General features: G+C 41.0%; 1 protein-coding gene across 6 annotated transcripts in view; it reads right to left on the bottom strand.

The window, feature by feature from the left end:
- The window catches only part of dnah5 (dynein axonemal heavy chain 5), a 299154-nt gene extending 276826 nt beyond the window's left edge, over nucleotides 1–22328 (bottom strand). For 4 of the 6 annotated variants that reach the window (XM_062979391.1, XM_062979388.1, XM_062979389.1 and 1 more), the window contains exons 1-2: nucleotides 21894–22328; nucleotides 112–246 (exon numbers count right to left, since the gene is read on the bottom strand). In XM_062979391.1, the coding sequence (XP_062835461.1) occupies nucleotides 112–246; nucleotides 21894–22016 (258 nt within the window). In that variant the 5' untranslated portion in view covers nucleotides 22017–22328. Of the gene's footprint in view, nucleotides 1–111; nucleotides 247–7770; nucleotides 9776–21893 lie in introns of those variants that run through there. The other 2 variants (XM_062979393.1, XM_062979390.1) reach the window with 1 other exon arrangement.
- Nucleotides 22329–22563: the final 235 nt, after the last annotated feature.

Consider the following 22563-nt stretch of genomic DNA (forward strand, 5'->3'; position numbering starts at 1 on the left):
AGGAAAGAATACTTCTGGAACATGGCCACACAGCCCGAAAGACATACAACAACCCTGTTTATACACCCTCTTGAATTCTGGCTTCTGAAATAACATGCCACCACAGCATACCTGATTTCCTTCAAGAATTGCATCTTCCACTTCTGCCTTTTCGAGAACCACACAGGAAGCAATTATGGAGAATATATAATCATGTCTTCCATCCAGATGGGCTTGTTTGGCCTCTTTCTCTTCCTTTAACTTTTGCTGTAGAAGCAAAGTCTTTATTATTATTTTATAGAGAGCTTCAAAATTATTATAAATAAACCTATGAAAACTCAAAATATCCTTGAATCAGGTCCTGATAATCATGGAAGGGGATGTGTGGTGGGAAAAATGAAATATTCACAGATTTTGGCTACAATTCTACAAGCACTGATTTAGTCAGTTCCTTTGAACATATCAGGTAGGATTTACCTCCAAATAAATATGCATGGAATTTGGGTGTAAAGATGTGAAGAAAATACAGGAAGTGGAGAAAACAAAATATTTGTAAAGTATTTTGATAATAATCATAATAATATCTAATAATATTTAAATATTCTTATCTGATTACTTTCAAGCTTTCTTAATTCAAGAAATAAAAGCATATTACATGTGGTAAACCATGTACAAGTTATGAACAAAATAGGTTCTGTAGGTTTGTTCTTAAGTTGAATTTGTTTGTAAGTTGGAACAGGTACATTTTTTAGTGTAACACCAACACCAGATAGAGAGAGAGATAGGCAAGTAGGTAGGTAGATATGCTCTGGATAGCATAGGGAAGTGTTACTGTTAACACCCCTGTGGTGTTTGTTTTGCTGTCTGTGCCCCTGTTCAGAAGATTTCACTTTCTGTCCCTGTGAGAATTGAATTTTGGAAAAAAAAATAGCTTGTTATGGAAGCAAAGATTAGTGATAAAGCTTCAGTGGAGACACCTTCTGCCCATAAGTACAATACGGTTGGAATGGCTCCTAGATTATGACTCTGGATTCTGTGTGGTTATTACTTGGTTTTTAATGTATTAATGTTTTGTTTTGTTTTTAAAAAATGATTTTAAGGTCTATGCTTATTGTATGTATATGTTGACTTATATGGCATTGAATTGTTGCCATCTTGAAAGTCTCTCTGAGTCCCCTTCAGGGTGAGAGAGAGTGGGGTAAAACTATAGTAAATAAATAAATAAATAAATGATAACTCTTTCAGGAGTGAATTTCCCTTTCTAGGAGTAGATTTATCTCACTTCCTGTTGTCTCATCTCTCTCCCCCCCCCCCCCCATTTGTAACTATAAGTCATTTGTAAGTTGGATGTTTGTTACTTGGAGCCTGCCTGTAGTCATATTTCCTAACAATTAGTTTCAGGCATACATTTGCTGTCTTCTCCAGAAACCCTTAATAATACCATTCCCCAATAATCTTTTAATATGATTTTCCTACAATTTTTAAATCAAAATTTTCAGGAGTATATGTAAATTCCATTAAAACATGTATATGAATATTATTTCTTGCCCAAACCCATATAGTATTATTTATTAACTGGAAAGTGGGAGAAATCAATTCAAGGAAATCAATCTGAAAATCAGCAGTAACTATCCTGGGAGATGCAATCCAAAAAAGCAACTTTTCTAAACTCTGGAGGAAAAATTAATATTCTATTCCAGCATATGATTAAAATAGGTATTACACCCAAACACATGTGTTCATAACTCTTCATAACAAAAGTCTAATTATGGTATGTCATTGGCTTCCTTCCTCTACTTAGCAAATGCCTTGCTAAACACATAAGCCTGATTGAGACCACTAGCATACATGTTGGTGTTGCACCTCTAGGCTACGTAGGCACCTCAAAACCACACTGGAGCCCAGAATATAAGCAAGCAAGCTGTTTATTGAAGGTTATATGCAAGCAATAGCAAAACAAAGTTCAGAGTCAGTAAAATAGGTTTAAAATCCACAACAGCAAGGTACTTGAAAATCTTGAAGCAAGAGTTTATAAAAGTCACTCAAAGAACATAGTCCAAAACCAGATATCAAAGGAAGTCCCAAGAAAGGTATCACGAATAGTCCAAACAAGATTAATTTCAAGGCATGAGTCAAATGATAACCACAGGAAACAAGACTAGAAAGCAAGATTAAACTCCAAGATAGTCCAAGATATGAAGTCAATGCTGAAACACAAGGCGAGGGTCTTGACTAGAATAGGAATCAAATGGCAAAGTCACTGCAATATCCAAATGGATTCACAGGCCAAAACAAGGCTGGAACTTGGAGCAAGATACACAGCTGCAGGAATACATAGGAACACGGAACAAAGATCTTCCTCTCTTGAATTAGCAGCGTTATCACCTCTGGCTGTGTCAGGGAAAGCAACACTTTTTAAGGGAAATCCAAGGTCTTTTTCCCACGAGAAGATTTTTCATTATTTTGCTTCAAAAGCAACTGTCTGCTCCTCCTCATAAATTCCCTTTCCCTCATCTGGTGAGTTATCGCTGTCTTCCTGTCAAACTCATTATCTCTCTCCACTGTATAAGCTCCCACATCCAAATTAGAATATCCATCTGGCACCTGGAGATCCGATCTTGACTGCTGTGAGGAATGTGATTCAAAATGCCTGCTTGCAACCATTCTGTCTCTGGTCTCAGAATCCACTGGGACAAACTCTGGCTGCATCTCAGGCTCTGGCTACATCTCAGGCCCAAATCCAGAGTCCTCTAGCAAGGCAGTTGCCTCTGGTAAAGCAGGTGCAAGAACAATAACCCGCTGAATGGGGTCAATCTCAGGCTGGGCTGCAACAGTTGGGATTAATGTATTTTCAGAACAATGTGTGCTTCACAAGGCAAGTACTTGGGACCTCTTCACATGGTCCAAGGGGATCATTCCGTTATGCTGGCAATCACCCCGTGGCACCCCGTGTGCCCTCCTTCCTTACCCCATCATATGGTGGGGACGATCCTTAAAGAAATGTTTAGGCAAACTAGCATGCATGAAACTATAAATGCAACTTGTCTCAGCATGGAACTCATACTAGACATCACAGACAAAGGCCCTTTCCACACAGGTGTATAAAATCCCACATTATCTGCTTTGAACTGTATTATATGGCATTGTGGACTCAGATAATGCAGTTCAAAGCAGATATTGTGAATTATCTGCCTTGATATTCTGGGTTATATGGCTGTGTGGAAGGGCCCAAAATCTCTCCGCTTCCTGGATATATGAGAGGAGATCCTTGAGCACGTTCCTTTATCTACCAAGGCCGCAGTGTTGATCTAGAACTATGGAATACCAGGCTTTGAGTTCCCATGCCATTAAAATCCACTGGGTGATTTTGGCTAATGGCAAACTTCTAGGCATATCTTGCCTAGAAATAATGCTATGATAGATTTAACTAGGGTCATTGTACGTCAGAAATGATGTAAAGATATATAACAATTGGACATATTTTCTAGCGCCTACTCTTCAACATATCTGGACATATGAATGAAAATCATAATACATGGCACCCAACAGCCCACTCATCTTCAGAGATGACATGTAAAAAAATATGAGCAATCTGCATAAGGAGATTTGGAAAAGTGGAGGCCACTGTATCTCTGGCTTTCAAAGCCTTCCCACTCAAGATAACAGCCAAACATATTGCTGTGGATTAGGCAGCGCATGCACCAAGAGTCCCCATATTAAGGCCTTGGGCCAGATACAGTCCTCCAAGGTCATTTACCCAACCCGGCTCTAAACTTTAGATTTAATGTTGCCCAAAGACACACAACAACAATCCTAATTAAACTGACTATCTCATCAGCCAAAAGCAGATCCACACTTCCCATTGAAATAAGGTAAAGGTTTTCCCCTGACGTTAAGTCAGTCAGGTCTGACTCTGGGGGTTGGTGCTCATCTCAATTTCTAAGCCGAAGAGCCGGCGTTGTCCGTAGACACCTCCAAGGTCATGTGGCCGGCATGATTGCATGGAGTGCCGTTACCTTCCCGCCGGAGCAGTATCTATTGATCTACTCACATTGGCATGTTTTCGAACTGCTAGGTTGGCAAAAGCTGGGGCTAACAGGATTTGAACCTCCCAGGATTTGAACCTGAGACCTTTCGGTCTGCAAGTTCAGCAGCTCAGTGCTTTAACACACTTTGCCACTGGGGCTCCACCCACTGAAATACTAGTAAGCTTATGTTGGTTAAAATTGTTCTTAATTTAAAATATTTTATTGTTCTTACATGCTTTTTGCACTACAAATATCGTATGTTCAGTGTCCATAGGAATTCAGTCATTTTTTTCTAAACTATACTCCAGCCCCCTGACAGTCTGAGGTACCATGAACCAGCCATCTGCTGAAAAAGTTTGAGGATCTCTGGTGTACACCAACTAATAAAGTGAAATAGTGGATCCTGCACTACATGCACTGTGAGGGAGATTTAGATGAAGAATAGATAGCTCTCTGAAGATTATTTAACTGCAATTCTCATCATAATCAATGGTGAAAGACAGAGAGAGTTAAAGTCCAATAAAATCTAGACTGACCACTTCAGGACACATAAAACTATGTTTTCTTGGTCAATGACAAAGCAGTATGGACAGATTTTCAACTCCGAAACAAACTGAGATATAAATTGGATTCCAAACTTCATTCCCCAATGATGGATTGTTTGGCTTTTCAAAGGCTTCTCCCCATGGGGTTAGAAAACAAAGTAAATGGTTCAACAAAACAAACTGAATGACTGAGAGATCTCATTTCACCCTGGCAGCAAATTTCTTTGAACAGTTTCACAAAAACAGTAGCCAAAGCTGCTAAGCAACAGGTTACCAAGCTGCTGCAAACAAAACACAACTGAGAGGTCATGCCAGTTTCTGAATTCAGGATATCAGTTTCAGTTGTGGCCACAGCATATGTTGAGAAAATTAGCTGGGCAAATTAGGAGCCCTTCAATTTTTCCATTAAAAAAGATGAGAAGGGGAATAAAAGTATGATTTAACACCGCATGTATAAAATTGGTCAGACAAGCTTATTTATTTTATGATGTACTTACCTTACAAAGTGAATAAAAAATTAAAAACAAGATTCTTTCATGTTTTTATACTTTTAACCGCTGGCCAGGTCACATCTGCAACACTGTGATTAAGATTGTATTGGTGATACAGTCGGCCTTTTATGTCTATGGATTCATAATCCACAACTTGTAAATATTCCACACATATTGCCAATAGACAAACATTGATTTTGCTGTTTCATATAGTTCATACCATTTTGTTTATTCAGAATGCACGAAACAGTACACCCCCTCCCCCCCCCCCCCCGGTACAGAAATGTCAGTGAAACAAATGAAAAGTGGGAACCATTTGTCATCTAATTTTCATGTCTGCCAGGGCTGCAAGCTCTAGGAGGTACTCTTATCTCTCCTTAACTGTGTAAAGCAAATGGAAAAAAAACCTTACTGTAACTCCATCGGCGTGTGTGGACATAGTGCATCTTCGGCGCTCTACTTCAGGATCTGGCGCTTGCACATTTTGGGCCTGCTCGCCAGACACACTCTCCTTGGAATAAGACTGCATCTGGTGAGCAGGCCTGGCAGCAGGCCCTGAAGTGGAGCGCCAAATGCATCTCACTCGGTTTTCCACGTCAGACCCTGAAGATGTGCTTGGTGTTCGGCAGGCCTGCTTGCCAGACACAGACTTTTATCCAAGGAGAGTGGCAAGCAGGCCCAAAACGCGCATACCAGATCCTGAAATGGAGCACCAAGCGCTGAAGATGCACTGTGTTCACACATTCCGATGGAGTTACAGTAAAGGGTTTTTTTTCCTTTTCTTTACACAGTTAAGGGGGGGAGAAGAGAGAAGTGCTTGTGCCTCCCAGAGCCTGCAGTCCTGGCAGGCACGAAAATATTCATATTTTTTTTTTACCTTTTCCAAAATGCTCATTTGTATAGGCACCCATTTCGGAAGCTGTGCCCAAAAACAAAAATGGGGTCATACAAATGGAACATACAGAAACGGATAGCAAATTTCATACAAATGCATAACCCTAGTGGATACCATTTTACCACATCTCTGTACGGAATGGGAGTTTAACATCTACAGATTTTGGTATCCACATGAGCATCCCTGGAACAAAGCCCTGGTCAATACCAAGACCTCACTATAATGTACTAGATTTAACTCTAAATCTAAAGAGAAAAAAATAGAAGGGCTTGGATGTGTTCTTCCTGGAGAAGATAAGATTGAGGACCCTATATCCCAGGATTCGATCCCAGGTTTTCTGCTTTAAACTGGATTATATGAGTCCATACTAGGATAAACAGAAAACCTGGAATCAGATCCTGAGATATAGGGCCTGTCTGGAAGGACCTTGAATGAGGACATCCCTCAGTCTTCCTTTTCAAACTCCACAAATATGGATAAAATACTGTTTTTCTACTACTGTACCGGAAGGCAAGACTAAATGGGCTTACATCACAGAAGGGTGTATTGTAGTTGGTGAGAACAGTCAAACAGTGAATCCAATTACTTAGAGAGGTAATGGCCTCTCTCTTGGTTGAGCTCTTTTTAAAAAGAAGAAGAAGAAGAAGAAGCAGCAGCAGCAGCAGCAGCAGCAGCAGCAGCAGCGAGGCGACATGATAATTACAAATCCTGTAGATCACGCTCCAATTCTAATTCTAGGATGGCCACAGAGGTTTGTAAAAAGGTAACAACTTTGTCCTATTGTTTGTCCTCAACCACTGAATTCCAAAGCATGGCACTTCTTTTTCATTTACCTGCTCCAACCAATATATTATCATAGATTTTATTAAATTGATTGATCTAATATTTTAACAATTTGAAATAATTACACAGGCAGAGACTGCCACTCACCAATGAAAGCAGTGTGACAAAAAGTCATCCATCATGAAATAAGTAACAGGATGATATCAGATCATGAATCAAAATATATGGTATAATAAAGATTCCAATAACTATAGCTCAATTCATCATCCATATTAAATATTCAAAAATAAGCCTTCATTTTATATCTAAATATCTTTTATGAGAAGAAGTGATATATCCAGTGGCAATTTTTATCATACCAAATACAACAATTGTCAGACTTTAATGGATGGAAAGTTCACTTGGGAATAATGGAAATTATGCAGTAATCATCATTTTTCACTCTTCCCAAAATGGAAAAAGGAAAGAGAGGTATTTTATAATCCCTATTTAAAAATGCTTTGTCATAAAATACCATAAAATTCTTGATTAAGAACAAGGGTCTGTTTCTTTTCCAGATTTCACAAACCAGTTTATTCCTGTATGTACAGCTATGTATAACTGGAATGCAAGCATATGGCACACAAAGAGTTTAAAGCAATCCTGCATTTTTACATGTATTATTTTAGCACGAATACGATTCTGGGTCCTTTTGGATTTGAAGACAACTCCTTAATTTTGAACAACAGGTACCACTGGGATTCAATTGAGCACCAATGAAACAGAAACATCTTCTGCATTGGGACAAGCATGGAAGCAGTCATAGGTCTGTAGACAACAGGGATTCAACCAGAACATATTCTATATATTATGCTATAATGGAACCACTGGCATATCGAGGTGGCAGATATATCTCTGCTGCCAATATGGCAATAGCCCATGCATCTTCAAAGAGGCATTCTTTGGCTAAAATAAGGGGAAATCAGGCTGTAGAATTTGAAGGTCTTATAAAACCCATACCCACTAGATTCCCTTCCACCCACATCTGATCATTGTCCCCTGTCTCTTACCTTTAAAACTCTGCTAATGCTTTGTTTCCAAAGCTGTCGTTTTCCACTTCTAAACATTTTACAAACTAAAGCTCAGAATCTGGAACAAACTTTATTTTAAGCCAGTGAGATTGGCATGTTCTGAATCCTTGATGCAGAGTGATCTCTTACAAACATAGGTACCAAGAAATTCAGTTTAGATTCCTTGGTGAACTCATGCATAAGCTAGAACAGAACAGAGTCAGCTTCTGTTCCACAACTCAAGAGTTTGAGCTATGGAAACAAATCCAGCCTAGCTTTGGTGTTGTTATGGGAATGCTGACTTATGCAACTCCTATGTGAGATTTGCATATCAGGAACAGCTGTCAATGTGCCAGCAGGCTTTTTAAAGAATGTCTTATCTTCAGAATTGTTTATTCTTTGGATCATGAACAAATAGTCTTAGCTGTTTCAGACCAAATTGTGTAAAGGCTATAGAAAAGTGTTGAACTTATCACAGTTGAGATGTAGCACGTTATCAAAAATCTAGTTCTATGAGGAAGCCCCCAATCCAGACTTGGCAAAGGTTACTTTTGAGCCATGATTCCCAGAAGCCTTCAGACGCTGTGGTTAATTGTTAATCTAACTCAAGATTCAGAGACCTACTTTCTTTTCTGTAGGTACTTTATTTAATACCAAACCTCTGCAATATTATACTTTGTTACCTCAGATCTCTCTTGTGACAGCCAATTCCATTTTGTCTCACTTCCTTCTCCAGCCTTGAAGAACTCCTCCCTCATTCAATTCATAGCAAATGTCCTGCTGTCCTGTTACTTCCTCATTGTTACCTAGCTCCCTTGTCCTTTTCCACAACACAACTCTCCAAAAAGTCCCCTGCTCATATCCACTTTGTCTCTTTCAAATTGCCTCACTTAGTTTTCCTATTTTTTCCCAATGCAAACTTAGATTCCCAAACTGAAGGCATAGATTTATTTCAAAAGCTAGATTGCAAACATTTACAGTTTTGTTCTCCCTCAGGAACTGAAATGTTCACAAGTTTTCCATGCATCTTACCAGCTCAGTCAACCATTGCTAGGGGCCCTAATCTTACACTTGTCTGGCTAAGAATTTTACATTTGCAGTGTTTAGATAGTCATTTTGCAAACATGGATAGAAACGAATAGCCCATGTAAAATGCCAAAAGTAGTGTTGTGGTGCCTTCAAGTGGCCAATACTGTAAAATGTGTTCCAGTGAACTCCATTTTGTATAGGAGGAGGAGGTGAAGAAGGGGAATCATCTTTGTAGGCAGTTTAAGGTAATTATTTAATACTCATTAATGACATGAAAGATCTTCAAAAGCATCAATACAGACAGGAAGAAAAAGACTGTGCCAATAAATACAAAGAAATATTTGTGAGCACATTAGAACAGGTAGTATAGTATAATACAAGCTTAGACATTTTTGTCAAAAAAGTCACACTTAGAAAATTGGGTCAACTTATCTATGAGTGTTATACATTAACTCTTATTTTAAAAAGGAACCATCCCCTTCATTAAGTAAAATAGTGAAAAGCAAGAACCTACCACCTCATTACATTGGCTTATTTCCCTTCAGGCTCATTTCAATGATGGAGAGGCACGAAGCCCATCACATGACACTGAACTACTTCCAGCTGTCTTGTGTTCCCATCCATCATGGAAATGAGCCTGAAGAAAAGAGTTCCCACCACGAGAGAGTAATCACCTTGTGAGCTGCTATTGCGATTTGATCCACTCTTAAAGGCTAAAAACCTGTGGGATGAGAAGTATCCTGTTTCATTGCTGCAAAGCCAGAAAGAGCTGCTACAGACAGAGAGCAATTGAGAGCAGTGTTCGGCTGGGGAGGCATAGTCAGCAGAGAAAAAAATAGAAAGGACCTCTTCACACTTTTGTTTTTCGGTGGTGGTGACAGGATTTTGGCAGTTCTGCCACAGAGCCCAACAGCTCCCATCACACCCCAGAGAAGTACTACTGAGACAGCTCTGGGCTGCCCACAACAAACCCCCTGCCAGCACAAAAAAATAGCCGGCAGCAAAAGCCAGGAGGCATCCCATCTTTCCCTTGAAATTAGCAAGGTCAGCCAGCTTAAAGAGGCTTCGCCCTGTGTGATGAAGTATGGAGGAAACCGGGACTGTGCCGGGCACAGGGCGACAGGTCTCCACATTCCCTGGGTAGGCACAGCTAAAATTGCCACAACCCACGATGATCCGCAGCGATTCCAGTGGTGGATGTTGTTGCATGCATCCTCTGTCATTTTTGCATGATTATATTAATATATGATGTTTTGTTTTTCTGGGGTCTGGAATCGCCGGCCAGCCCTCTTAATGGACCAGGTCATGTTCATCCCATAGAACAATAGCCTTCTTGGGAAGGGCCAGTGAGCCACTCAAATCACCCATTGGTAAACAGCCATGCCAGCCGGCAAAGCCAAGCCCCTTTCTGTGATAGGTCAGAATTAGAGGCTTGGCTGCAGCCTATGCCAGCTTCCCGCTCACGCTTGCTCTCGTGAGACTTTGTTAACCATCATCTTCTCTGCAGCTGATGCAGCTACAGCAGGAAAATTGAAATGTTTGTGTATAAAAAGGGCTGTGAAACTGTATTCTGGATGTTAGCTGCTTTGTGAAAGATCACTGGCTAGTGTCTTATATGCAGATAATAAAGATCTTCCTTGGCTGAAAATCACCTTCTCTCCTTGCTTGTTAGAGGATTTTAATTGGGGCTGATCTGAATGCTAGCCAGAGCAGGGACTCACTAAAAATGGGCAGATCAGACTTATCACTTGCCTGGGTTTCTGCCAAAAGGCTTCTTCCTGGTCTCACTGCCAGGAGCTGCCTCTTAAAATGGGGCCAACAATGTGAAAAGATCCAAAGAGAAAAAGAGGGGGTTTTCGGCTGATAGAGAAGGGGGAAATGCAGGGAGGACTTGGCAAACCTTCCTTCATATGATGAATGTGAAGGTAAGCAATAAGGGATCAAGAATACTTCAAGAAAACAGTGGAATGGGAAGGAATAAAAGTTTCATGTAGCAATTTGCAATCAGAAAGCCTTATTGCCATCTCTATAGGAGCAGAACCCCAATCTTCTCTACAAATCTGTAAGTCAGTGGTTCTCAACCTGTGGGTCCCCAGGTGTTTTGGCCTATGACTCTCAGAAATCCCAGCTAGTTTACCAGCTGTTAGGATTTCTGGGAGTTGAAGGCCAAAACATCTGGGGACCACAGATTGAGAACCACTGAGGCAGAAGAAAAGGGGAAGTGAAGTAGTAAGGCTGGATAAAATGAGGCTACAATAGTATGAGCACTTTGTGTGTGGCTACAGTTGAACATAATAGCTAAGACCTGAGTATAATATTTCTTGGTTGTCATATAAGAGAACTGGGAGTGTGATTGTCCTAGCAATTGTACGCAGCTATATTTATGTAATATAACCTGTATCTTGTCTCAATGTTCAGAGTAGATAAACAATGTTTAAAATGATGATACCATATTTCCTATACCTGGCCATAGAAGACACCAAGTGTTGAACGGTAAGCCTCCCCACCCCCTCCTATTGAAGTTGCTCTAGTGATACGAATTGAAATAGCTATACTTCCATCCAGGGCTGTAGGCAAAGGGGAGGGGGGGTTAGGGATTCAACCCCCCCCCCATTTTTTTCAGGTTTAAAAAACCTGGTTTACTCATGAATTTTAACTGATTAGCCAAATCCCCATGTCACAGACAGAACGCCACCAGATAAGATTCAACACAGTTTATTAAGGATACAGAACCAAAAATGCCCGTAAAAGACAAAGGGCTAGGCAAACACTCGCCTTCAATATGAAAAGATACTAAAAAACGGTTCAAAAGATAAACCGGATTAAACGGGAGTTTAATCCGGGTTAAACCAAAAATGCTTACTTCAGCCTGGCACTTTAAACAAACAAAAGCTGGTAAACAAAGACTCAATGTAACGTAAATAACTGGCAGCAGATTCCCCTCTGCTACTCAACAGCTGTGGTTGAATAACTAAGTTGTTACTCCTCCGTGCAGCGAGCGAACTCCGGGTCCAAACACATCAATCAGGGCAGAAGCGGTCAGCGGGGTCCCAATCCGGTCCAAGGTCGAAGGCCAGGTACAGACGTCTTTAGTTCACCAGTTCCACCGATAATCACAGAAGGGATAGTCCGAGGTCGTAGTCAGTCAGTCAGTCCAACGTCAATCCAGAGTAGGCAATTAATGTCCGTCAAAAAGACGACGGAGGTCCAAGGTATTCAGCAAACGAATCACACCCGTCTTCAGGAATTTCCCAACAAGAGCCCAAGCGTTCGTCCAGATTACCTTGCCCAACGCAATTAGCCCTGGATTCTAAACCCCATTTTATGCCAGTTTACAACTCCTCATCGCTGTCAGCTGTTACCCTAATTCCAGGTGCCTCATCATCATCCTCCTCATCAGAGCTAAAACACCTTTGACTACGCCCCACAGCATCCCCAGCTGTGGATCCCGTCCCATCCCTCCAGCTCGTCCACGGGTCTAATCCTGCAACCCCCCAGTCGCCTCCCATACTATCATTGCCGGTGGCACCCAAATCCTCCCTCACACGAGTCCATTCCATATCATCCTCCTCTGAGCTAACCATCTCTTCCTCCATTCCCTCGGTAAAACCCTCAAAGGAGTCTTCGTCAGTTGGTTCTGCAAATAAGTCCCGCAGCCGTTTCCTTTCTCGCTCCTCAAGAGAGTCTGACTCCCGAGGAGTCTTACGACCACGTCTCCCAGTATCGGAGCCATAAGGCTCAACCATAACACCCCATGAGTATCCACTGAAGTTTATCTGTTTTCAGTGTCCACTGAAGTTTATCTATGGAGCCTGTTTTCTGAATTATTTTGCATGATTACAAAGTTTCACCCCCCCCCCCCACCCAAAAAAAAATTCAGGCTATGGTCCTGCTCCCATCTTCAACAGAAGACACTATTACATACTGACGTCTCCAAACAAATCTGGGTGGTTTTAAAGTATATTTGCCTATGAAATTTGAGATGTGTGACAAAGTATCGGAGATGTTAAGTATAATACTTTCAAGGAAAATGTGGGCTTTGCTGTGAGAATTTAAGTGAGGTGGTACCATTTTGGCTGTTGAATTACCATGTAGTGAATTGCATTTCTTCTTTTAACCTAGCAGGTCCAGCTGTAGTTCACATTTAATAGGAACAGAAATTGTTTTTCAAGAACCTCCCAGAGAATGAATTAGCTCTTCCCTCCTTCATTCAAGACTCCCAACAACAAATCTAGGGTTGCTTTTAGCAAAATGGTTTTTGAAATTTGGTTTCTTACAACAGCTAACTAAAATTGGGGGGGGGGGGGGACCAATCTTCTTAATAAAATCACATACCCATGAAATGCAAGGAACAGGAAGTTTGTAATGCTATTTTCCTGCAAGGTGAAGATCAGTTTCATGATAAGGTGAACTCTTAGCAACCTGCTGTTTGTATTCCTCTTAAATGAGATGGGTATATTATTACCTGTGATTGACATTTGCCTTTACACCACTGAGGTCAATGGAGCTGCAAGATACGATATCCTCTCATTTCCCTGTACATTGAGATTTCTTCCTATTTGTTTAGCATCCCATTCTTCAATGTATAACTTGACACATATATTGAAAGTGTCTGAGCTCATATTGCCTGACCAAGAAAGAGATTTTGGGGTCAGTGGAAATGTCCACACAGTGTATAACTGCTGTGCAAAAGGCCAGTTCCATGGTTACTTTGAAAATAAATATTGTCAATGTTGAACTGCTCCTATACATAACTATAGTCTGATGACACTTGGAGTACTGAATAAAGTTTTAGTGACTGTGCCTTAAAAGGTATATTGTTCAGCTGTAAAATATACTGTAGGGCAGCTTCTCCAATAGTCTCCTTCTTTGGAGGCTTTTAAGCAGAGGCCATCTGTCAGGGTTCTTTGAATGAGATTTTCCTGCTTCTTGCAGGGGGTTGGACTGGATGGCCTGTGATGTCTCTTCCAACTCTACGATTCTATGATTCTTTGGTGATGAATTGAGAGCCATTCTGTGGAGAAGGGAAAGTACCAGTGCTGTCTTTGGAGTTTAGATGTGCTTTGTTGCCACTGCCATTTTCCCATCAGGTATTCAAAAAGGTGAGAAGCATTAGCATGCTGGAGAAAATAGAAAGGATTAGTGCTTCTTTAAGGTTCACCTGAAATAGACTAAGGACTTCATCACATGGACTTTCAGCCTGGTTTTGAAGTCTCCCTGGTTTTGCATGTGCCTTCGAGTCCTCTGCTAAATTATAACAATTCTAGGAATTTCATAGAATTTAATAAAAATTCATACTCAAAGGTGATTTTGCCAATTCCTTCTCTGAAATCAGCCTACAATACTTGGTATTCATTGCCAGTCTCCTATCTAAGTATTAACTAGAGCTGATCTTGCTTAGTTTTCAAGACCAGATGGGATGATTTTCTTAAAAATTATGATTATGATTATGATTATGGAAACAGCAAGGATCCTGAAAAAGGCAAAACTTCCCCCTAGCAACATAACAAAGAAAGAAAGACATGCCATTAAAGACCTTAACTCAGATCCAGAAATCATCATTCTCCCAGCTGACAAGGGGAATGCCATGGTAATCATGGAAATAATTCAGTACAAAGAAAAAATCAGACAACTTCTGGATCCCACAATATACAAAAAACTAAAACAAGACCCAACTAACAAAATCACCAGAAAAACTAACACTCTGATCAAGAACTCCTCCATTAACCTCGACATACGCCAATAGCTGTGCAAATCAGAAGCCCTCCCACCCAGACTTTACGAACTTCCAAAAATCCACAAGAACTCCATCCCACTCAGACCCATTGTGAGTGCCATTGGGTTTCTGACTTACAACCTGGCAAAATTTCTGGCTACACAGCACAAACTCATATTGAGCTCACCATGCACTATATCAAAGACTCAACACACTTCATAGAAAAAATCAGCAACCCTCAAGCTAAGCACCAAGGACATCCTGATCAGCTTCGATGTGGTGTCCCTATTTACTAAGATCCCGGTAGCCGACACCTTTGCACTAATCAAACAAAACTTCGCAGAAGACATCACAGCCCTGTTTCGCCATTGTCTCACCACTAGCTACTTTCAGTGGGACAATGAATTTTATGAACAGAAAGATGGAATGGCCATGGGGAGCCCTCTCAGCCCAGTAGTAGCAAATTTCTATATGGAACACTTTGAAAAACAGGCCCTAGAAATAGCACCAAAAAAAGCCAACTGTTTGGTTCAGATACATAGATGACACCATCACAATTTGGAGCCATGGAGAGGAAGAACTCAGCAAGTTCCTGGACCACCTCAACAGCACCCACCCAAACATCCAATTCACCATGGAAAAAGAAAAGGAAAACTGCCATTTCTAGACGTTCTAGTCATCCACAAACTCAATCAACAATTGGGCCACACAGTTTACAGAAAACCTACACACAGAGACAGATACCTTCATAAAAACTCCAACCATCACCCAAGTCAAAAAAGGAAGCACGATCAAAGCCCTGACAGACCGTGCACAAAGAATCTGCGAACCTCACCTCCTCCAGGGTGAACTAAACCACCTAAACTGGGCTCTACAGGCCAATGGATAGTTCACCACAGACATCAGAAGAGCTGTAAGGCCAAGAGCAAGCCAGGAGAGTCAAGACAAACATCCACCCAGAAGTAAGGTGTTCTTACCATACATCAAGGGAACCACTGACCGCATAGGCAAACGGATGAAGAAACACAACTTGCAAACTATCTACAGACCCACTAAGAAAATCCAACAAATGCTACGTTCAGCGAAGGACAAGAGGGGATCCCCTCACCTCTGCAGGAGTCTACCATATACCATGCATCTGTGGACAGGTCTACATAGGGACCACCAAACGCAGTGGCCAAACACGAGTCAAAGAACATAAAAGGCACTGCAGACTAACTCAACCAGAGAAATCAGCCATCGCAGAGCACTTGATGAACCACGCTGAACACAGTATATTATTTGAGAACACAGAAATGCTCAACCACTTCAACAACTATCATGTAAGACTACACAGAGATGCCATTGAAATCCACAAGCATGTGGACAACTTCAACAGAAAGGAGGAAACGATGAAAATGAACAAAATCTGACTACCAGTATTAAAAAAAAAACTCAAAAATCAGAACAGTAAATAAGAAGCAACACCTTGAAAACAGAGGAGTTGCAGACATGAATCAAACAGGGGCAACTAACGACTCTGAACAAAGGATTCCCCCAGGCAGGAAGAAGCCAGGAGATGAAGCTATTCAATACTAATTAAGGTGATTAATTACAACATTCACACTGGCCTCCAACTGACAAGAGTTCTTCTCTCACCCTGAACTTTCCACAGATATATAAACCTTCCTTGCTTAATTTCTCTATACCTCACAACTTCTGAGGATGCCTGCCATAGATATGGGCGTCTGGAGAGAATACATCTGGAACATGGCCATACAGCCCGGAAAACATACAACAACCACATTGAGGCCAGTTTCACCTCACTTTTGGCTCCATCTCTGGCTAATTTCATGTGTATCTACATTATGAGACTAGTTTCTAATTTAATCATTCAAGGATGGAAATAACATGACCCTCCAGATGCTGTTGGACGGCGATTCCCAACAGCTTTTTTCCCACCACCAATTTATATTTTTTCATTATTTCAATAACATTTACAATAACTGGACAAATTCTGCTTTCTGTAGACTGCAGAGGAAGCTGAGAACACCAGCCTAGTTGTAATTATTTAATAAACTTATTGTTAGTGGTGGGATTAAAACTGATAGGTTTCTGTCTCTTACTATGAATTGTTTCCTATGAAAATATGAAAAATATGGTTTAAAATATTTCTTGCTATACTGGGAATTTACATTTACATACCAAACTCTTTGGCTAATACACTGCTGAATGTGTTGTTGAAGGCTTTCATGGCTGGAATCACTGGGTTGTTGTGCATTTTCCAGGCTGTTTGGCCAAGTTCCATACCATATATCAAGGGAACCACAGCATAGGAAAGCTGACGCAGAAACACAACCTACAAACTATCTAGTATCTACAGACCCACTAAGAAAATCCAACCAATGCTATGTTCAGCAAAGGACAAGAGGGATCCTCTCACCTTTCAGGAGTCTACTGTATACCATGCAACTGTGGACAAGTCTGCATAGGGACCACCAAACGCAGCGTTGCCTAACAAAGGATTCCCCAGGTAGGAATGAAGCTTCCAAGGCCATTAATGCTAATCAAGGTGATTAATTGCAACATTCACACTGGCCTCCAACAGACAAGAGTTCTTTCTTCCACCCTGGTCCTATCACACATATATAAACCTCCTGTCAAGGACAGAACGCCACAAGATCAAAGATAACAGAGTTTATTGGATTTACAGAACTCAAAATTGCCCGTAAAAGACAAGGGCTAGGCAATATTAGCCTTTAAAAGCAAAAAGGGGCAAGAAAAAACGTTCAAAAGATAAACCGGATTAAACCGGAGTTTAATCCGGGTAAAATCAAAACAGCTTGCTTCAGCCTGGGAGTAAACAAAACAGAAGCTGGGAAACAAAGAGTTCAAAAGAATGTAACTAATTGGCAGCAGATGCCTCTCTGCTGCCAGCACTATGTTTTGAGTAACTAGAAGTCACTCCTTCAAACAGCAGACAAATTCCCAATACAAACACAACAGCCGAGGATTGAAGCAGTAGAGTAGTCCCAGTTCTTTCCGAAGGTCAATAGGAAGCAGACGTATGAAGTTCACCAAGTAGGAGATTCCGAGCCCATAGTCAGTTCAGTCCGTAAATCCAGAGTAGCAGATGGCGTCCGTCAAGAAGACGACGGAAGGTCAAAGCTATTGAGATTAAGCAGAGGTTTGCACACAAAAGCCCACACAATTCCTCCCGCCGTCTGAACCCAAATTCCAAAACAACTTACGTAGTCAGTACACGAAACACACCCGTCTTCAGGGAAAACGTCCCACACAGATCCCAAGCGTTCGTCCAGATTACCTTGCCCAACGCAATTTGCAATTGCTCCCAAGCCCCATTTTATGCCAGTTACAAGTCCTCATCACTATCAGCTGCCCTCCTTAACCCGGGCGTTTCCTCATCACTTTCCTCATCAGAGCTGGAACACCTCTGACTACGCCCCACAGCATCCCCAGCTGTGGATCCCGTCCCATCCCTCCAGCTTGTCCATGGGTCTAATCCTGAAGGTCCCCAATCATCTTCCATCCCATCATTGCCAGTGGCACCCAATTCCTCCCTTACCCGAGTCCAATCCATCTCATCCTCTTCCGAGCTAACCAGCTCTTCCTCCATTCTCTCCGTAAACCCCTCAAAAGACTCTTCGTCAGATGGTTCTGCAAAGATATCTCGCAGCCTCTTTCTTTCTCGCTCCTCGAGAGTATCTGACTCTCGAGGAGTCTTACGCCCACGTCTGCCAGTAGCAGAGCCATGAGGCTCAATCATAACACCTCCCTTGCTTAGTTTTTTTCCAATATACCTCACAACCTCTGAGGATGCATGCCATAGATTAGATCAGGAGATAATGCTTCTTGAACATGGCCATACAGTCCGGAAAATGCACAACAACACACTGCTTAATATTGTGAAGGAGGCACAATGATGAGATGAGGTTTGTCTTATTTCATTGTTGCATAGTTTAGGTCTGTGGTTAAAAGATGGACCAAAAGCATCTTACAGGTTCAATGACTAAACATAGCTATGTACACTGACTTTCAAAGTTTTACTACCTATTGCAATATGTCTTTATTGTTTTTCTGATTCTTATATAACTTTTGTATTCTATATTTGATGGAATGTTTATTTTTGTAAAATGCCTGGTGAAGTTCCTTGAAATCAAAAGTACCAAGAGGGTGGAAATATTTTACAATAGATATTCCAGCTTCTTAGATTGCACTCTCATGTTGCACAACATAATAGTCATGAGTTACGTGCTCCTAACTGCTGCCCATTTTCTTCTTGAGCTTCCTATTTTCTGTTATGAGTTGCTAGGCTTGCTTGGATGAAGGAAATAGTAGTTAACACAGCTGAAGGGTACTGGATCGGGAAAGACAAGCCTGTCAGCTGCTTTCTAATTGACAGGATACAACTTCCTTCTGGGTTTGACTTAAGGTGAGATAAACTAGCATCACTAATATGATACAAATATAACCATCCCACTTCACCCAGTACCCAGTTTCTGGTAATATCTTTGGAATCAGCCAGTCAAATATGCCCAGAAACAGAGCTAACATTTGAGGCACTAAAATGTGTGCTGGACAGTGATACCTGTCTTGGTTGCAAGGTTCTGGGAGCTGTCATCCAAACAGAAATTTTCCAAAGTGCTTTGTTTACTTATAAAACAATGCCCAACCTCCTCTATTTTAACTTTACATGATGTTTTTGAAATATGTCAAGTGTGGTTAAAGATTTAAACCACTCAGGGTTACATGTTTTCTAAGAGAGAAAAGCATACTGAATTACCCAATCCAGCCTAATGAGATATCATAATTTTTGAATTACATGCCTTGGGCACACACTAAGGATCCTTTCAAAGTACATAATTATTGTGCTGTACTATAGTACTGATATGGCAAAATCCTTGGACTCATGGGATTGTGGTTTAGGGAGATATATTTAGAATTCTCAGCCAAAGAGCTGTGTGTTGAATCCTCTGCTTTATACTTTGTACACATATGTACCATCCATCATAGCAATATCATTAGCAAATTCAGGGAATGATACAACAGTGGTGGGGCTTATCTCTGAAGGGGATGGGTCTGCCTATCAGGATGAGGTAGATTGGCTGCTCTCGTGGTGCAGGGAAAATAATCTGGTTCTTAGCATCAATAAGACCAAGGAGCTCATGGTGGACTACAGAAAAAATAGACCAGAAATCAAGCCCTTGGTTATAAATGGAAACCAAGTGGAGCTGGTTGTCGCTGTTAAGGAGGATCTGACCTGCATTCATATTGCAGCAGAGATTGTACTACCTGAGCCTTCTAAGAAACCAACAACTGAATGAAAAACTGCTGGTGACTTTCTACCACTGTGCCACAGAGAGTGTCCTAACTTACTGCATCTCATGGTTTGGTAACTGCACAGTGGCAGACAGGAAGATGTTTCAAAGGGTCACCACTACTGCATAGAGAATCATTGATTGCCCTCTCCATCTTTGGAAGAACTTTATAAGTCCCATAGCCTTAAGAAAGCTCAAAGCAATCTTAAGGATCCGTCTCACCCAGTATATTCCTTCTTTGAATTATAGTAGAGTCTCACTTATCCAATCTTTGCTCATCCAATGTTCTGTATTATCCAACGCAGTCTGCCTTCCGCCCGGATCCACAGCTGTTTCTCTAGGCAGCAACTCACAGTGAGCCAATATACCCAACAACAACACAAGTGCAGCCATGCTCCCAAAAATGTGAGAGACTTGTTGTAAAACATGTTTTGGTGCTTAGTCATAATTTGACATTTAATAGGTTTTTCCCTGATCCCTCCTTATTATCCAACATTTGCTTATCCAATATTCTACCAGCCCATTTATGTTGGATATGTGAGACTCTATCTGGCAGGTGACACAGGGTGACAAACACAAAGACAAACAGACTGAGACATAGCTTTTATCATAGAGCTGGAACTATATTGAGCTCCATGATTTTGCACTGATGTGGCATTGGGGGCTGTGCGGTGGTGGTTGAGGTGTGGAGGGATGAATGTGTCGTTTTTGTGATGTATGCTGGGGAAAGCATTTAATTTCATTGTAAAATGTACAATAACAAAGTTATTCTATTCTAGTGCCTCTGGCAAATGAGAAACCCCATGATCCATGGCAATTAAAGTAGAATGACAGCACTGTTGGTTTGTTATGGGAAAGAGACCAAAACAACCTCAACCAGCCTCTGTAAAATGGAGTTACAGGGAAGAATTTCCAGATACCAAAGTATGAGCTGGGAAATTCAAGTCCTGGCTCATTTTAAAAACAAAGCTCTATGTACAAACAAAAACTGGTATAGTGTAATGGTCAGACTTTGGAAGTATGAGTGAGAAGTCTCCATTCAAACCTGACTTGCACATTGTAAATTTGGGCTGTCCATTATCTCTCAAACTGACCAACCTCAAAAGGTTGTTGTAAGGTAGATAACATAGGGAAGAGCACTGCTTTTATAGGAAAAGAGAACAGGAATGTATGTTAGAATTAAATTAATCTGTAAACCCCAAACTGTGTACCATACACCAGCATCCCCCAATTTATTTCCAAGTGCTTTTGTTCCTAGAGCAGCATAATTAAACTTTACGAAACAAGAGGTGCTAGACAAACATAATGTTTGGACTCAAGTAATTTTAAAACACGTATATAGATTGGGTAATAGCTCACTTAGCATCAAGTAACTCCCCTTGCCTCAAGCCATTCTGGATAAATTATCAATTCAGTGTGCTGAAATACTTACAATGGTTTTTTCCTATTGTAGTTGAACTTCTGAAAAGTTCTGTTCAAAAACAGAATGTTTATTCCAGCTAAACCTTAGGAAGAATTTCTTGCATTCAAAGCTATTTGACAGTGGAACTGACTACCTTGAAAGGTAGTTGTCACTTCTTTATGGGAAACGTTTAAACAGAGATTGGGTGCCCATTTTCAGGATGTTTTTACTGTGCATTCCTTGCATTTATATGATCTTTGGTGTCACTTCCAACTTTTATGTGTTTTGTTTAGAAATTCTATCAATCCTAATTGAAAAAGACTTTCATGTATAATTTTAAAGGATATATAACATATTTAGAAAAACAAGTATGCAGCAACTACCCCACTCACCAAATCCCCCTCATAGAAAGCTTTTCAGAAGAGACTTTTCTTGTCTTGCAGAGTTAAGAAGTTATACCAGCAAAATATATACATATAGAAGATATAGGATGGTGACCAAATTTTACAGCTAATCACCATCCTAGCATGAAGCATGTCTCTGGACGCCACTTTCCCCCAGAGTCCCTCTGAAGAGCTAGAGAAGGAGATGTCTGATCTGCTTCACCCAGCAAAAGTGTCTAATCTAAGGACCAAAACAAACATGTTTATTTTTTCACCTGTAGTTCTTTGATGTTTTCCATCGGAGCAATAGGCTGGGTTGGTCTGGGGTGTGGATGTTGGGAGCCAGACTTGCTCGAACAGGCAACCAGTACTTGTAGCTCCCTTTCCCTGTTCTCCATCTCCTTTGAAAACAATGTTGCCGGGTCTTGCTATAGCTACTGCTTTTCTGAGAAGCCAGTCAGCCTCCAGCGGCCTGTTTGCTGCTGATGCCGTTTCCATGGTGAGCCTGAATTCTGAGACACTTTGCAAAGCTGCTGCTTCCTTCTTCTTCCCCTGGCCTCTCCCTTTGCCATTTTTGGCCTGTGATTCTCAGCAGTTTCTCTACGCGCAAATTGCTAGACCTTCAATGCCTAGTCTAGTCAAACAAGCTTTGTACTTCCAACTTTTAAGGCTGCTTTCCCAATAATTTAGCCCAACATGGCTTAATTCTCTCACCTTCCCCACTCTCCATCCCCTTACAGCAACAAATATCATTTACAGGTGTTGTCAGACATTTTGTAAAGGTGACACCCTTTTCACAGGACTGGCTTGAAATATATTGCTGCCTGAGATAGAACAAAATAATATACATACTAAGTTGGGGTGGAGCATCCAGTGGCTCAACAGGTTAAATTGCTGAGCTACTGAACTTGCTGACCGAAAGGTTGGAGGTTTGAATCCAGGGAG

Source organism: Anolis carolinensis, chromosome 4 (assembly GCF_035594765.1).
Source record: "Anolis carolinensis isolate JA03-04 chromosome 4, rAnoCar3.1.pri, whole genome shotgun sequence".
Lineage (NCBI taxonomy): Eukaryota > Metazoa > Chordata > Lepidosauria > Squamata > Dactyloidae > Anolis > Anolis carolinensis.